General features: G+C 38.2%; 2 protein-coding genes across 20 annotated transcripts; both read right to left on the bottom strand.

Moving 5' to 3' along the window:
- Positions 1 to 210: 210 nt before the first annotated feature.
- mllt1b (MLLT1 super elongation complex subunit b) lies at positions 211 to 8,571 on the bottom strand. Of its 5 annotated transcripts, none has more exons than XM_079453382.1 (12): positions 8,468 to 8,571; positions 7,064 to 7,244; positions 6,227 to 6,309; positions 5,480 to 5,623; positions 5,235 to 5,369; positions 4,436 to 5,032; positions 4,216 to 4,300; positions 4,024 to 4,135; positions 2,149 to 2,248; positions 1,890 to 1,964; positions 1,720 to 1,791; positions 211 to 1,606 (listed from the first exon to the last, which is right to left on the bottom strand). In XM_079453382.1, the coding sequence occupies exons 1-12, from the start codon at positions 8,477 to 8,479 to the stop codon at positions 1,478 to 1,480; spliced, it is 1,725 nt and encodes a 574-aa protein (XP_079309508.1). In that variant the 5' UTR covers positions 8,480 to 8,571; the 3' UTR covers positions 211 to 1,477. The 5 variants fall into 5 exon arrangements, with proteins under 5 accessions (XP_079309508.1, XP_079309510.1, XP_079309509.1 ...); XM_079453384.1 differs by having other exon boundaries at positions 1,899 to 1,964; XM_079453383.1 differs by having other exon boundaries at positions 5,244 to 5,369.
- A 203-nt stretch (positions 8,572 to 8,774) lies between these two features.
- On the bottom strand, positions 8,775 to 12,157 carry znf414 (zinc finger protein 414). 15 transcript variants are annotated; one of them, XR_013786358.1, is made up of 8 exons: positions 11,753 to 12,043; positions 11,603 to 11,651; positions 11,404 to 11,514; positions 11,132 to 11,237; positions 10,446 to 10,954; positions 10,104 to 10,174; positions 9,332 to 9,484; positions 8,775 to 9,141 (listed from the first exon to the last, which is right to left on the bottom strand). XR_013786358.1 is itself a non-coding variant. In XM_079451706.1 (7 exons), exons 2-7 carry the CDS (start codon positions 11,607 to 11,609, stop codon positions 9,074 to 9,076), a joined length of 954 nt encoding a protein of 317 aa, XP_079307832.1. In that variant the 5' UTR covers positions 11,610 to 11,651; positions 12,030 to 12,157; the 3' UTR covers positions 8,808 to 9,073. The 15 variants fall into 15 exon arrangements, 6 of the variants coding, with proteins under 6 accessions (XP_079307832.1, XP_079307834.1, XP_079307836.1 ...); XR_013786354.1 differs by having other exon boundaries at positions 8,798 to 9,141; positions 12,030 to 12,154; XR_013786356.1 differs by having other exon boundaries at positions 8,798 to 9,141; positions 12,011 to 12,100.
- Between the last annotated feature and the right edge of the window lie 6,081 nt (positions 12,158 to 18,238).

The following is an 18,238-nucleotide window of genomic DNA, read 5'->3' as shown; positions in this document are numbered from 1 at the left end:
TTCAGTTTAATTGTCTGTCCACAGCTCACATCAGAAAACATACTGTGTGGGCATGTGCGGTTTGAATGGATTTATATGCCCATTGACACAAACATACATGTTAATTTAAAAAGTATTTTTATAAATCAATTATTATTAATATATTAATGTCATATACTATAATTCACTGTGATTTACACATGAGTTATCACACATCTGCCACAAAGGTTTCACTGAAAACATTGTTTACTTCATAACCATATATTATTTAGCATATAAAAAAGAATAACTGGCAATGGACAATGAAGTTAAACATGTCAAGCAGTGATGCTTTTAAAAAAAGCATCATCAGACAATAGGTATTCGACACAATACATTTTCACTTGTATAATACTTCAGGTTACAGAAGACTTTTTTCCAATTGCACCATTGGAGTACAGACAAAACACGTTTCATCTTCATTCTGTGTGCATATTCTCTCAAGTGATTGAATAATCAATAATATGACTTCTATTGATGCATAAAAACATTGACAAAAATCTGTACATTTTTGCAAGTCAATATTATGTAAAAAAAAAAAGAAACGCAGTAAATATTCATAAATACAGTATTGAGATAATTACAAAGCACTGAAGTGACACGGAAAAAGTGCACAGTTACTTAAATAAACTACAAAAATTTGACATCATGTTGCTGAACATCAAGAAACAAAATATAATGCATAAGACCTTTCTCCAACTTACATGCAAAGCAAATCTCTTGTTTTTGTGGTCTCTCTTAGCAGGTATTAAACGCATTTAAATGGGCTTTGAACATCAATTTCAGGCGTTTTCATGTTGACAGGTCACTAAAATTATAATTAAAAACATGATATTTTGTAAAAGGCACTACAAAGGCAGATAGTTTTTCCACATTGGCTGAACTGTGGGAGCATCTATCACCAGCAAAGCTTGTGTATGTACTTTTTAGAGCCAACAAAGCTGTTGTTGATGTTTAATCAAGTCTGGCTTTTTTCCTGCAACCACACAGTGCTGAGTGGGTTGACACATATGATGGAGCAGAAATGTAACAGGGTAGAGAGGGAACACAGTTTCTCCGCCCTTGCAAAAAGACCCTTCCAGGCATGAGCAGGAGATCCATTTCACCAGTTTTATAGCTTTGGTGTAAAACCAGTCTTGCAATGTACCTACTTTAAATAAGGTGCATCAACTGCTGTGTCTATGGTGAGATCTTGTCCATTTTGGACAGTATTGTGCCAACAGTTTCATTTCTGTAAGTTTAGTGCAATATGCAATGCTGTTCTATATTTAATAAACCCTGAATACCACCCCGTTATGCCCCTGGTGTTTTCTTTTGCTTATTTTGTTATTACAGTATAACAATTTTTTTATTTGTTTGTTTTGTTTCCTGTGCATTTATACGTTATATTCAATACCTTTCCCTCTGCCACCAGTCAATTCTGAGGCTTCTCCTAAAGGAAAGGCGCGAGGAACTTGTGTCATGTGGACGTGGCTTCCAGGTAGCTCTGGAGCTTTCGTACAGTTGACTCATCCAACGAGAACAGGTCAAAGTCAAAGGTTGTATTGGTGATATTGAAATGACCAGTCTTTTCTATAAGGTTTACGATCTAAATAGACACACAAACACAAATGTATGCATCATAACCCTAAATATTGATGTTGACAAAATAAAGCTCTTAATGTAGCAGCTACATAAATACAGAAAAAACATTAGTTTTACCTGCTGTAAAATATTCCTCTCTCTCAATGCCATCAGTCTGCGATGGAGGTCCACTAGCTCCTCTGTATAGGCCTGTTGGCACATCATTCATTTAAAATTATTCTTGTTGTTTTATGTACAATTAAATCTGTATTTCAGCTATTAATAATGAATATGGTTGATTTATTTACCCTTCCTACCTTGTCGTATCCCCTCTTGAGCATCTTCTCACGGGTACAAGAGTCTGGACTCTTTTTCCCTAACATCTAACAAAGGACACAAAGGCAATTTTTAAATAAATAGCCAACTAAACTTCAGGGCTTTTGCTTGTAAGGAGTTTTATTATGCATTTTCAACTTCAGTTAGTGTATCATGTTGCTGATTAAGCATACATTTTGATACCACACCAACGACACAGGAGTCGTGTTCTTTAACAATGAGTAATGTTACCTTGAGGTTTGCTGAGCTGAGTTTGGCTGGAGGGGACGGGGCTTCCTGGCTGGGAGGGCGGGTCTCTTCATTGCAATCACTCTCACTGTCCATACTTAAACTGAAAACGGGAAATCAATATTGAACGTGAGAGTGAAAAGAATCGCAAGCAAATTCAAAGGGCTACATGGCTGTGGTCATCATTTTAAAGCAACACTTTGTAGTTTTCCGACCTTTAAATAATTTCTCAAATATTAATACAGTGGTAAAAAACTCTTAACCGGGACGCATTCTACTGCCACTGCTTCCTGAGCAGTCCCCTGGAGGCTACAACCAAACTTTGTAAGTTCTGTGTTCGGGTCGGTACACACAGCCCCACCCATCCCCTGCCTGCGGAAGAGTGACACATGGTTTCCAAAAGATGTTTCTGCATTCGCCGATTCCATCAGCTTAGTAAACAAATTCACTTGTATTGCGCTGCCCACTGGGAAGCTTATACAGCGACATTAATTACGACACTCATAACAGACAATTGTGCTTATCAACCACATGGGGGAACCTGTGAGCAAAAGTTAAATAGTGCTGGTTTGACAAAAGAGAATGGCAGGTCTGTTGAGCTGCATTTATACTTTACAGTTGGGGTGTAACACTATGTGTATTCGTACCGAACCGTCACCATTCCAAATATAGTCATCATTCCTATGCCCTAATACTTCCTTCGAAGGGCTTAGGATTGAACAGGTCATTTAAGTGCTGTTATGATGAAGTTTGGAATGCACTTGGCAATGAAAGCGACATCATTTCCTCATTATCTTCAGCTGGCAGGTTCCTGTGACAACGAAACATAGTTTCCATCAGCAGATATCGCTGTTTTAATGGCATAACTTAAGCATAAAACCTGTTTGCAAATAAAAAATACATTTTATATTTTCAAAAGTTTATATATATTAGTTTATATTTACATAGCATATAGCAACTTTAAAAAATATATATATGGTTATTTGCAAACAGTTAGGTTATGCCATTAAAACAGCGACATCTGCTGATGGAAACCATGGTTCGTTGTCACGGGAACATGCCAGGAATGATGACTTAATTTGGAATTTTCCTGTGACAGCTTGTGATGGTTCAGTACGAATATGCGTACCGTTACACCCCTACTGTACAGCCCAAAGGGCCATTCACATTATAACGATAACTATAATAAAATTATTCAGGAGAATAGCGGGGTTCACACCATAACTATAATGCTAAAGAAACAGAGAATTATATCGTTGGGATCACTTTCAGGAAGATTTTTTTCCAGCTGACGAACGATAAAATGCACTGTCAGACAGTTTCTGGCAGATAATGTTTGACTATTGGTGATCGCAATGCGGATTTTATGTTAGAATTAAAGACTGTAGTGGTCGGAAAGCGGTGTGCTTACGAGGGGACATTATATACGTAACGCTTATGAGTCAGCTAGCAGGCAAAATATATGCTTTATGTGCCGGACATGAGCGCAACTTCAGCCATCAGAGAGAGCATCCAGCTTTTGCTGTCATAGCCTATTTTGGAGAAAAGGCGTGCAGGAATGAAAACGAAAGCATCAGCAAGTCATCTACATTCAATTTAGTGACTGAGAACACTGCAGCCTGCAGGCTTAAAATAAAAATCATTTTTGTTTTATTGTTATCGTCCAAGGTGTGGACACATAGATAAAGTTACAGTTATCTTTATACTTATCGTTATAATGTGAACAGCCCTTAATGCCACAAAACCAGTTCTGTTTAAAAAGACTCAAAACAAACCCACTGTGTTTACATTTATGTTACTGCAGATCAATTTTTGTAAATCTTTCAGTTATCCAAGAAAGATCAAAGCTGAACTGAACTGAGAGGAAATGGCACAAACCGAGAGTCGTGGATGGACGGGGTCAGTGTCTTAATGGGTGTCTCCTCCTCAGAACTGCTATCATCATCAGACCCTTCAGACCGCATATCTTCTACCATTGAACGCAGCGTCCCTGGACATTCAACTTAATGTCATGTAACATGCAACACTAAGGAAAATACAATTTCCAACTTGCACAACTGAACTCAGTACCTTGGCCTTGCTTCTGAGAGGGTTCAAAATCAGAGTCAGAGCTGGAACTTGAGCTGGAGCTAGATGGACTGGATGGAGCTGACTGCTTTAAATATAGAGAACACGTACTTATTACTCACAAGGAACAGCACTTCAAGCTTTTATCCGTTCAAATATACTCACTGATGATTTTGAAATATGTAATTTTTACACATTCCTATAATTTGTGTTAAAGCTATACCTCAGATTTTGAAGAGACTTCCTCCTCAGAGTTAGATTCATCAGAGTCTGGCTGCCTTTTCATTTCCTGCACATCCGATTTCATCTTGGGCCAGTGGTTCTTATCTTTAGCAGTTTTCTTTTCTGGGAAAGTGGAGGGTGTTGTCGAGGTGATGCGGGGAGAGTTGCTGCTGTAGGTTCCACTTAACGGTCCCTTTATACCATCTAACCCCATCCGCTTCTGTTTCTTGGTACTTAGCTTTGGAGCCTCAGTGGCGGAGGAGGGCCGCTTGCTCGGGATTCGAGTGTCCAATTGACCCCCACCACTCGTTAGGGATCCACCACCCTTCGGAGGTGTGCTGTCCATCTTGGACTCTCTGACTGTGAGTTTAGGCTCTTTAAAGGCAGCTTTGGGAATGGTTTTCCCCTCATCTTTTCCTCTGGAGTCTGAGGCTTTTTTAGAAGAGGACGATGATGACAAGTTGCCCCCTTCGCGGTCGCTCTCTCTAGACGTGGCTTTGCTCTCCGAGTCTTTCCGTGTGCGCTCTCTGTGCTCTTTGGTTGCCTTATGGGCTTTGAGACTTTTGCTGCTCCCACTACCTCCATCTTTATTCGCCTCCTATAAACACAAGCTTTTGTCAACATTGAATGCATGATATACATGATGACAATGTGGTAGCCGCTTAAACCTAATACTCTAGGCTTCATTCCTGACAAATACAGAAGGATTACCTCCAAGTCATTCAACACTATAAATCCAAACACAAGGCAAATTTCCAAGCCACGTACAAAAAAACCAACATATTACAATTACTACTTACATTACTAACCTTTACTGCATGAGAGGACTTGATCTTCTTGGGATCAGAGAAGGCAGAGAGAGGGATAGTAGGCAGCATCGGATAATCTGGACTGGGCCTCGGCATCATCTCAGCTCCCTCAGGAACAACTATAAGCTGAGATGAGCACACAACCCAAAGAGAAAGAGAGCAAAAAGGTGAGCCTGTACATTTGAAAGAGCTGATTATAAAGTACAGATAAACCCAAGACAAACAGTCACACACACCCCACCAGCCTTGACCAGCTTGCGTCGAAACTCGTGCGTGGGGTTGTTAAATGTGAGCTTTTCACAGCGCAGGTGGTTAACAGGTGGATTTCCTTCCAGGTTTAAGAAAAGGTCATAATTAAAGCACACCTTTTTAGGTTCTTCCTGTGATAAAGGAGATGAGCATGATCAGTCTGTTTAGATGTGAAAGATATCCCTAAAAATGTAATATTCATACAAGTAAAAATGGAAGAAACCTGCACCCTAAAAACAGAGCAGGATGTGAAACATTTACAGTAGGTTACACTTGAGGAAAATCCAACAGAGAAAATAGAAAAAACACCACAAATATTCTACCAAGAATTCTATAAAGCAAATAAACAAAATGACAACAATATCCCAATGAAGGTAAGTCATAAAGGTTAGTAATACCTTTGTACTCTTACCAATTAGCCCTTAAATTCAGCAGCCGCATATATATTCCCTGTTCATGTGTGTGTAAATCTGTTTGCTCCCACTACAAATACTCCTGTCCACCGAGTTGTGTAACCTTTAATCTACACCGAATTGCAAAACCCATCTCTGATATGGGATACAACTCCTGCCTAAAATAAACCACCCATTTTACTTTTACACATCTTAAAATATTAAGCACAGCAGATTGCTCAACCATTTGATGCAGTTTGCTTAAAATACCAGTTATTCAAGTAAAAAAAGAAACAGTGTTGATTGTTGTGTAAACACCATCTGGCTGAGGGATGTGCTTACCTTGTTTTTGAAATAGACCTCTATGGGCATGAGGAAACCAGCATAGCCTGATTCTTCCACTTTATATGGAGGCTCTTTGCAAACTGTGTGAGAAAGATGCTTTTCAATATGACAAGTGACAAATGTATAGCTAAACGTAAAAATTGACATTTAAACAATAAAATGAAATTTTAAAAAGTACCGCCTGAAGATCAGCCTCATTAAAAGTGATTTCTGCCCCAATTGCTGCACACAAAACTTCTTTTTAAAAACTAATTTCTCAAGCAGTCCTACAGCCCCATCCACTCTTCCCCCCATCTGCCATGTATCAGACAAACAGGTAATCCCACTTCAAACTCATGCCACTGGTTAATCCAGAAGTAGACGGGTAGGGCCACTCAAACCACCACAGTAATGAGGAGAATGCCACAGGAACACTCTATAAATCAAATCTGTGTTTCCGCTGTATATTTAACTGGGATGGAAAAAGTATTTATCATCTGAAATTATGTTTGGGAAAAAAAATAAACAGATGGTTTGGTTGGTTGGAGAATCATTCAGTTGCGACTTCAAATGTCACATCCATAATGCTGGAATTGATCTACAATTACTAAAAAAATAAGTATTTCACATTCATTCTTATTTTTAAATGTGCTGTAACAACACATTACAATACAATTCATACTAAATATTAATATAATGCATGGCAGCACCATACATTTGAAGACAACAACCTCTCATAACAGAACAAAGAAGGTGCACAAACACTTGACAAACACCTACAATGTAAACTGAAGTGTTACACAAAGTACAAAGTTACAGTGATACTACTGAAGGTACACACACAAAACCACCTACCTCTCTTGGGTTTTGGGAAGCTATCGTGAAGGCGGAAGACAACTCTTTCCACAAAGTGCTGGATGTCGCAAGTCTCCGGGCCTCGAACAAATACCATCCAGTCATGTGTAAAGCCCTCCGTAGTGACTTTCTTCCTCAGCTGGGCTCTGTGTCCCAGCTCTAGTTTAACCTGTACAGTGCACTGAGGGGACACATCAGACACCTGTCAGTCTTTTGGGTCCGTACAGAATAACAACGTGGGGCCAATAGTAATAGCATAGCAGGAACAGTAGTTTGTTGTACAACAGTGACCTTATTTTGAAGGAGGTTCTCGTAGAGATCTTAATATATTTCTCAATGCCAAATCTTTATTTTATCTCTGCAAAAAATGAACTTGCTCCAGTTCTTGGTGTTGCACTATGGTTTGTTCTTTACGGCTTTTCTTGGTAATGGAAACCAAATTACAGATAGGGTTGTGAGTGTTAGCTCAGTGGTTAATAAATTTCTTCCCCATGTTTACTTAGTTTGTGTGATATCTGAAAACAAGAGAATTTCCCAGTGAACGTGTAATAGACAACTACACCTTCAAAGTGTATGGGGTTGTGTCCCAACCATTATTTTAAACCAGGATTAGGCCTTAGTTCAATTCAATTAGATATTTAAATTGTCTTTAAAAACATACTTTACAAAAACATTACTGATGTGCATCTTGAGACAAAACAATCAGATGGATATATTTTGTGACATGTCAGTGTAAATTGTATTCGAACAAGACACCTCCACCATTTAACGTTAGTGTAAACTAGTCTGGGACTAGGTTTAAGACCTGTCCAGGAATGTTTAATTCATTTTGGTACTTCCACAGTAACAAAGCATACACTTGCATCCAATCCTTAAATATTTGGAAAAGTACGCTTTACTATTGTCTTGTATAGCCTGACATCTCAATTCTACGCTTCTCTAAAACGGAGCAATGCTTTGATGGTGGTCGTGTCTCACAACCTATTGAGCACGATACACATACAGCATATGTTTGGGCACCACGGCCGTGTGGTAACGCCTATCTATGCGAAATGTCTGTGTAGGCAGCACACTAGGTTTTGAAACACAGCCGGCTAACTGGACTGCTACGGTATGTGTAGGAACTCAGTCCATCTCCGCTATTTGTAAAATCCAGTTTTGAAGCAGACACGTGGGTTTCTGTAAACACACACTTGACACAACGCATATTTACATAAAACCTTGGAGTATTTCCGCCGGTTTCCTGATTTTAGCATCGCTCAAATACTAGCTGGCTAGGTTAGCATCCTGGCAGTCAACACAGAAACGTTGGCCTCGAGTCTTGCCAATACAGCTGCTTTAATTGTAACACCATGCATATTTCACTCTACTGGCTGTGTGGCAGTGTCGTTATAGTATTATTACCATATTCTCCATTGTTTCCTACGTTCCGGTCGTTTGGTTTATTTACACAAGCGTTGAGGGAGATTGAATGCACATCCTCGCGGTTACACATCTGCAGGAGTGTGAAGAGAGAAGCAAGTTTGAACAAATGGCCGCGACACGGACAGTTTTAAAATAAAAGCAGAATAGCGCTTCTCGTTCACATTTATTCACACATTATGCAAATGCTGAAAAACTCTCCATCCATCACGAAAATGTTTTCGTCACTTACTTTAAGTACTGTAAAAAGAATAAATTCTTTACTCGATGTCGGCCATTGAAAACTATACCACAATAAATTAACTTCAGACTCTCGTTGTTTCTGGAGGATTTATTTATAGTTGCAAACACTACAAACACATTTATTTTATTACAATACCAATTATTCAATTTTCATTACAAGCCAACAACTAAATATCTATATACGTAGAATATTATATACTATTCAATGAAACAAGCAAGTTTGAATTGTGATAAATGGACAGTTCCAGACCACAGAGATGCTTCGATTTCTCAGTGAAATGAACAGTTTCTGAGTTTGAAAGCTGAAACAAACTACAATCAGTAAATGTATCATCTTAATTCATGTTAGAGCTGCGTATACGTTGAATTCTCAGAGTGTAGTGAAGTCTTAGCCAGTAAGGAAGCCTCCATATCTGTAGAAATGCACAAAAGATTCAGTCATTTGCAAACAAAAGTACAATATGAACCTCAACGTGTCCAGAACCATGAAAGAGATAACAATAACACAACAACATTGGTCAAAGACTGACTAGAACCTTCTTATTCCATCCACCCCATAAACAAACAAAGTCATTTAGTGGTGTATGCATAGAGGAGCAATACCAGGGTCATTGTGAACTTTGCCCCCTGTGTTCTTGTGCTGGGCCTCGATGTGAGCGGTCATCTCCCCCCGGTCTGGGGTACAGTGTCCGCATTGTAGGCAACTGTATCTTCCTCTGGTGTGTTCCCATAGGATGCGACAGTTGAAGGACTGACCTGGCAGGTTTAAAAAATAACTTTAAGATCAGTTTACATTCACAGAGACTAAATCACGGTGAATTTACATATGAACAGACACAATAACACACATTTTAATCAGAAAAAAAGTATCAGACAAATGTATGATTGATGGAAGGGGAAACAGAAAATCCAGATAATCATTGGCATCTGCTCATACACCGAAAAACAACATATAATTCACGCAATGAGAAGCATTGAATATAATCCAGTTCAGACGGATAAACACAGACACAAGAGTGTTGGAAAAACAGGTACGTCTCCACACACAACACCATCTTTTGCCAGAAATGACCACCAGATTGTTGCAAATGCGGATGGCAAGGGAATCAATCAAGGAATAACAGCCCTAAAAGCACACTCCCTGATATCTCTTTACATTTGTTAGTGCATCCCTACATGTATGCATTTAGAGTGGACGGGAGTGGATCGATTTTGCACATCTGCGGGGTTCAACTAAATGGCACACCCAGGAAAACACTGACCCCGGTTAAAGGAGGGAAGGGGAGAAGGATTAGCACCGAAACACTTGAAGGAATTTAAAGGAAGATCTGATTTTTCCCTCAAGGAATGTGTGTGTGGATTCTCTGTGCCTCACCTGGATCTCATCTCTACTTAAACTCTGACTGCTTGGAGAGTTCCATCTGTTCAAAAGGGGCCCGGGAGGGTCTGGCAGAACAGTGCAACACGACAAAACACAGTTCACTCAAAGCGGCCAAGGCATTGTTTCCCCCCAAGTGACATAAATAATAATTCACTTTCAAAAGGACTCACACCTGTTGATAAGCAGGTGAGATCAGTTGAGCAAACTTTAAAAAACATATTTGAACAGGGTGCAAGATGTAGGATGATTACATTGTGATTTAACACACTTGTTTGGAATCAGCTTTCCTCACTTACAGAGGATATATTATAATATTATATTATAATATCAATTCACCTTGGTTCTTCCTCCAGACCGCATTTGATCCTGGAGATGATGGCAGTAATGGTGATGAGGGCATACTGGGAGGACCAGACCTGGGTGACCGCTGCTGCTGCAAGCCCGGATCTGGTAGGTAGGCTGGATTAACAGGAGACAAAGTGGGTGGAAATGGATTGCAGAGAGTCTCTGGAAGATTTGGGGTTGAGGCAGGACTGGGAGTGGACAGGAAAAGAGCCGCAGAGTTTAGATTTGTGAATGCATTGTTTTCTGGAGATTGCTGGGGCATATGTGTTTGATGTGTGGGCAAAGTGGGCGTAGACTCCATATCCTCTGGCTCCCTTGTGGTTAAGACCAATCCAGACGACTCAATGTCCTCAGAGGTGAGAGGAACACCAGCATCATCTGCATCAGGCGCCATTCCTGTCTCTATCTTTGCAGCCTTGTTTTTAGCCACTTTAGCACAGGTTTGAAGGTGTTTTAGAAGGGTGCGGTACGAACGTAGTTTGGCCCGACAGCTCTCACACCTAAAATACAAAAACAATGGGTTTATATTATTGAACAAAAAATAATGCCGGGACAAATATTAGTACAGAAGTGCTGGTACACATAAAAGGCCTAAGCCGCTTGCTCAAAACTTTCCATCAAACTAAAAATAATTTGTTTTTCCACTGAAGACTAAAGGCAAAACTACAGACACTTACAAAAAAAAGTTATTTGGTTTGTAATGATGTCTCATATGTTCCATAAGCTGCTGCATGTTGTTAAATGAACCATCACATCCTATTTGAGAGCACAGGAAAACTTTCCCTAGAAAATAAAGGGGATGCATTAGACACCAAACTGACATTATTTACGGCTACTCAATTTGATGAGGAACGTTCTTGAAGTAACAACAAAGAGTAAAAAGATAACAAATGGTCCATCAAAATCAGAATAGATGTTAATATATTGAGAGTGTTTAAAATGAAAATACCAGGGAGAGATTGGGCGGTGTTCTTATTGTGGTCCTGAAGATGGATACTTAGTGCCTCTGGGCTGTTGTAGGTCCTCTTGCAACCATAAAATGAACAGGACATCTGACAGCCTAAAGGGGAAATTATTGTTATATCAATTCTACTTGAAGCAACTAAAAGCATCGATTAAACAAATACAGATGTTATTTACTGACATACCCTCCATGGTACTTCCCCAGGATATTTCTTATAATTTTCCAGCGCAAACCTAAACAATAAGATAAGAATTGCACTAGTTCAGATGATCGGATAAGGGATTGAAGGATACTTTACCCAAAAATGTACATTCATTTATTCGAAATCATTTACCCACACTTAAGTCTTTGTGTTCAACAGAACAAAGAAATGTATACCGTTTTGGAACAACCGGGGTATTTCATGACAAATTTTTGGGTGGATTATCCCTTAAATCGTACTAAATGTTCACGTTCAGTTGAGAAAAGCACGTAAACAACATCTAGTTCTAGTAATAGTGCGCAAACACAACACATACGTTCTAGTCTTCAACAAAAACCTCGCCTTACCGACTTTATAATGACAAGTATAAGAGGTGTCTGTATCACCTACTATGCATAAATTCCTTTACCGTTTCGTGCCAGTGTTTCAAACACGTTCACTCCCCAAAATAAATAGCTTAGTCGTGTTGTTTCTTCTTCTACTTGTTAAATTATTATTGGCAGTTTATAAACGTTGCACATTACCGCCATCTACAGGACTGAGATCTAAACTCAATGGGATTACAGAACCTCTACCCACTCATTGAGAGCCATTGTTTAAAAAATTGATCCATAAAGAAATGTAAGAAAGCAAAAATAAATGAGTATTTATACTTTTATTTCCTTATTTATGTGTAATTATATATTTTTCCACGTTTATTTATTTTTTCATTTATTTATTCATACATTTATTTATTTCTACATTTATTAAATGTATATATGTATTTATTCCTACATTTCTTTATTTCTACATTTATTTATGTATTTCTTTGTCTGTATGCTAATAGTGGGGGCGTGTTTCACCTCCGACATAGCAATTGATCTCAGAGCGGCGGTACCGATGCCACGGGGACTCCTTGTAGTGTGACCAAACGAAACGTGATTTACGAAGTTGCATAGAGAAGGCAATCCCACATATAGCCTACACATGTATGCATTTTGATGCAGAAGTCATTCCAGGCCAATAGCATGTTTTGCAAATACTATCCCTGGTTTTAATTCGGCCACAGTGAGCTCCAAATTATCTGCAGTGAAATTCTTTGAACACCAGCTCTGCCGTCTCTGGTCCACCAAAAACGTTAAGCCTCAGTTTAGCTGTTCCTTAGCTGTTATGATTTAGGTACAGCTCTCCGTCTGTTTGTAAGTACAAAAATACGTGTAGTTGTCTGTAAATGAAAATACAACTGGGTTGCAAAATAGAAGTAATGTGGTTGTATTATGAAAACTATAGAAATGTCCAGTGAGAAAAAAAAGCTGCTGAAGCTGTACGTCCAAGTCCTCGTAAATCACATAGGACATGTGTTTGTGTGCGATAAGGAATGAATGAGAGAGTGAATGCCATGTTCCAAGGATCGCAACTTTGACGTTGTGGAAAGGCTTGTGTGTTCCAATGATCCAAAGAGTAAATAATTCTGGAGCTTTTTACATTAATTCATTTGGAAGACGCTTTTATCCTAAGCGACTTACAAGTAGAGAGTATGTAAACATTTTTTCAACACGCTAAACAGTAGGATTAAAGCTGGAGTAAGCAAGGGAGAGAATGAACACAAGACATAGACAGACATTTATTAGTCACATAAATGTGGAACAGGTGTGTTTTTTTAAAGATGTGAAGGATGCTGCAGTTCGGTTGGAGGCAAGCATTCATTCCACCACATTGGTTCCGAATGAAGACCAGTGTCATTGATTTAAACTTGATGCAGACCTGGAGGGCGATAGATGATAACACAATGTATTTTTGATATGGTGATTGCATGGTATTCAAATGAGGAGTCTCTGCAAGGAAAAGACAGAGGAGAGAATTTCCAGGTGTTGGAAACAAGCCAACCTGTTCCACCTCGTGGGTGAAGTTGAAGTTGGTGGAGAGGGCCTATGTAGTCGCAATGTTTTCCCGGCGCAAACCCAATGATAGTCCTGTAGGCCAGCATTAGTCACTTGAATCTGATTTGGGCATCAACCGGTAGCCAGTATGTCACATGAGCAATTTTAGGCAGTTTGGTAGACGAGGCGTGCTTCTGCATTCTGAACCAGCTGGAGTGGTTTGATAGCCTGTTTACCTTAAAAGCAGTGCAGGAAGTTCAATAGTCCTTTGCTAACAAACAGCTACTAGTCCAGTTCAAGCAGACACTGTGCAAACACTACAGCTACAGCTAGCTATGCAGACAAAATGCCTCTCCACTGGTTACAGGGATGAAGCAGCGTTAACATTTTCTGTTAAAAAAGGCCAAACTTGACAAAGCATCTTATGTTTATATGTTTTATATTATTTAGAGTCTTTTATGTCTAGGTATTTCTTCTTGGGGCCCAGTGGAAAGTTGAGTCGATAAATGTATGACGTTTTTTTTTGTGGCTGATGGCACAGAGGTAACAGGTTTACCAAACCTACTTGTCCCTTACAAATTGATGTCTAGTGATTAGAGAAGATTGTAACTAAATTCACTTTTGCAGGTGCTTATCAAATTTGTACAAGGATGTCATGGAGAACGCTTTATGGTTTCGTACAGTTGACACCATTTTAAAATTGTGTCATCTTTACCATTCTCTTTAACGGCAGCTCTGGATCTACACTGCTATCTAGTTCCTCCCGGTCCAAGCTTGCCCGTCTCCGGAAAATGGCAGGCAGCCAGCACAGAGGATAAATGTTCATATCTGAGAGTCCATGGGCTCTATCAAGACAATGTTTACAAACAAAATTTGAGAACCAAAGGACTATGTTGAGGTAGTTTCAAGTATTTTTCCACTTCTTTTCCAAGCTTCAAGAATCCTTCTTTGGTCATTCAGAGAGTGCTTCTGACGGTATTTATATAGAAAATTTTGCTTAAAATTCTTTACTGCAGCTCATTTTTTATGAATTCATGTTTGTTCATCGTTGACTTTCAGTTTTCTTTAAAAAAAAGGGCCAACTTTAAATACATATGCTAAGAAACTTGTTGTAACTTGTTCTAAATCTTTGCAGTGCATCAGAATGCTTGAGCTACACACTTTTGAAGTCTTCATCTTTTCTCTCAAGCTTACTTCACATAGGTGTACAAAATAAAGAACATGGTACAATACATTTAAAATGCACTTATCATTGGCTTTTTTAAACAGGACAATTTTTTGTGCTAACATGTTAGGACATCAAATCCACCTCTTATTTAAACATTAAAAACAAAACATAGAAATGTCACTTTTAATAAATCCCTTTTTCATGATCATACATTTCTTCATAGGAAGGAACTTGTTACAATTTTCTTATGTTGCAAAAAGTACTTGTGAACGTATAGTGTTAATGGAACAAGGGCACTTCCAAGTGTTGAAAACCTTTAATTACATTGAGCTTTGTAAATGGCAATTTAAAATGTACCTCCTGTCCTAATTATGTGAAATGAGTTAATAATGTTATATGATCACATTGGTAAGGATTACCTCGAATTTCAATAAAAGCTGGTTGTGTTTACATGCTTTGCTCATCCATTTACATTTAAAAAGTACTTATTTTGAAGACAAACACCTGAAAAAAATTACATAGGATATATATAATTGTATGTTATCTATGTGATGACCTTTTTACGCCCGCCATGTGTGATGTAAATATGACTTTAAACAATTATTTCATAAACAAAATGTTATAACTTTAACCATTTCATTTCACTGCAGTCCTATTTTACATGCTGACACTGCGGCCCATCTGGTGAAGGCATGATTTGCATTCTCACGGCCTGTGTGACTACATCTGACATTTGAGTTATAAACAACACTGAGCATGTGGCATTTAAAAATTCACCACAGTATGAAAGAATATCGAATTTCAAGCAAGAGAAGACACTGAGAACATCATTCATTTTATTACATCATTTTTCATAGGGTAATTTTAGCCCATGAAACATAAATTTGTCAGTGCCGCAATTGTTAATCCAATGAGAAACACACCTATATTGAGCAATATGTATCATGACTACCATAAACAAAGACAGAGAAGAAACAGCACATGCATCCATTTACTAACAAGTGGCTACCTTGATGTGCTTTAGATTTCAAATAGGCCTACTTTGTATAGCGGAGGCGTAAATGTTGGTAGGTTTCCACCTGTAGGTGTGATACGAACATCCACTGAGAATATACTGAGAAACAATGGTTAGGTTTTAATAACTATAATGAGGAGACCGTTCTTTTTGAAAGCATTTTTTTTTATATTATACAAAGCAGTCAAAAACGTACAATTTAACGTTGTGTTAAACAGGTCAGGGGTCGGTTTTATCCAAGTGTTTTGGGCACGAAACTGGATCTTTAGCACAAACATATTACATATATAACATCTATAGCATAATGGACATATTATAAATTAAAACATAACAATTGTAAACGATTGAACCCATATCTACATCGGAGTTAACTGTAGCCTATACCTCCTCCTTTTGTTTTACTGAAATTCTACTGAAATAACCCCTAAAAAAAAAGTAGAAAAAGGGTCCATTGGCTGGGGCTTTGGATGGGTATATCCTGGAGGAGGATCTGGGTAGAACACAGTGCTTTAAATTAATTAACCAACATTCTGGGTAATATGTCAGACAACCTGTTTTCAAGTCTGCCTCTGAAAGCCCCGTTTTGAAGCGCTACAAATCGGTATTACTTTTCTTTAGTAAGTACCAAAGACAGGTACTGCCAATATGTAAACGTACGAAACAGAGTGTTACAGCGAAGAGTAATGTGAGAGGAGAATAATTCCGATCAGGCCACAGACTTTTGATTAGTGATGTGATTTTGATCAGACACAATTGAGAAACAGTTTTTTAGCTGGCAAGAGACTCTGAGCTGTGTCATCTTAATATGATTCGTGAATTGATCTACAAAATGACTTTGACGTAACTAGTTTTCTGGCAAATTACCCAGAATGCATTACGAATCATTGGCAACATTTACATCAAACTCTAACAAACATAAATACAAAGTGTGTTAATTGGCTGGTAATTTTTTCCATTTAAACATCTCCTTAGAATGGGTTTAGGTGTATCATATACCTTTTACTTTAAAGAATAGTTTCCTTTGCATGACACCAACAAAAGTTACCATCATTAACTAGCGATGGTGACTACTGGTGTTCTGAAGGTTTGTGCCATATCATAGGGGAGGAGTTGACAATACTGCAGAGCACTCCAAAAAAAAGACATTAGAATATAAACCCTGAAAAGGTATTTGGCCTGGAATTACAGTGTTTGCCTATTCACTGCAGATATGTTAAATTAGTGAAAGTGACCTGACCTCTGCATTTAACCCGTCCAGTGAGTAGTGAACACACACACCCGGAGCAGGGCCCGCGGAGTAAACGGGGGTTAGATGGCTTGCTCAAGGGCACGTCAGTTACTACCTACTGGCCCTGAGAATCGAACCGGTGACCTTCAAATTAGGAGTAATGAGGGGGAGCTTCATTCCTGAGTTGTGTAATAGTTCAGTGTAGTAGTTAATTTTACTTTTCAAATACTGTTCTGTATTAATAATTGAGCATAACTATTGGATTAACTTCCTGTTTTTTAGACAAACGGTTGTGTTCGAGCTAGATTCTTCTCCAAAATATACCCATCCATTTTAGAATATGCTTACCTAAATAAATTAATTGGAGTTTTTTTGGAGGGGTTAATATAATTAATTACAATTTTGTCCACAGTTGAGGGTCAACACAAACCATGTGGATACTTTGGACATTCTTCAAACAGTAAAACAAAAAGAGGAGGTAGACTCCCATGACTGTAGATATGGGTTTGATTGTGTACACAGTTGTTAATGTTTTAATTTGTAATATGTCCTTTATGTTATATATGATCTATACTGTATGTAAAACATGCTTAGAAAAGAATGTATAGTATAATGCAAGTCGCTTTGGATAAAAGCGTTTGTCAAATGCATTAATGTAAATGTAAAACACTACAGTCTGAATCAAAATAAATAGAAACACAATCTTTCTTATGACAAGAAATAAAATTTTAACATGAAGAAGACACAGAATTGTCAATCATCATGTTATTAACATTTTCTATCAAAATGTTAAAAACTGTACATTTTAAAGAACTGACACACCTTACCTTTCACTTTTATATAAACAAAGTACAAAGAGAGTCATACTATGATTTAAAGACTGACTGTGTCCATCCTTAATCAACTGGTTTAATGGTCCACGGCAACTAAACTTGCGTGTGATGGTAAAGGTTTGACCAGAGCATATATTCGGTTCTCCAGATCTGATTATTTTAGTAACACAGTCACCTGAAAGAAAAATGTAGGCTACCATATAATATACTGTACATCTTTGACAAAACACTTAACTCACATTTAGACTTACCTTTTAGCACGGAATCAACACCAGCGAAATGAATATAAAAAAGCTCATGTTTAAAGCGATTCAAGTATGAGCAGATACGTTCCTGTGCAATTTCACAGGAACTCGCATGGGATGATCACTGGGAAATTACCCACACTGAGGCTTTTTATTTTGTCAGTTCAAAAGTCAGTTTGAAGGTCAAATTATTCTCTCAAAGTGGTGATTATATATACACTGTGAGAGTTAATTTGACCTTTTTTAATACTGGTAATTTCACCGTGTGCA

This window comes from Barbatula barbatula, assembly GCF_947034865.1.
Source record: "Barbatula barbatula genome assembly, chromosome: 3".
NCBI classification, from domain to species: Eukaryota; Metazoa; Chordata; class Actinopteri; order Cypriniformes; family Nemacheilidae; genus Barbatula; species Barbatula barbatula.
Note: the sequence above shows the minus strand (reverse complement) of the source record. Positions and strands in the feature narration are given on the sequence as shown.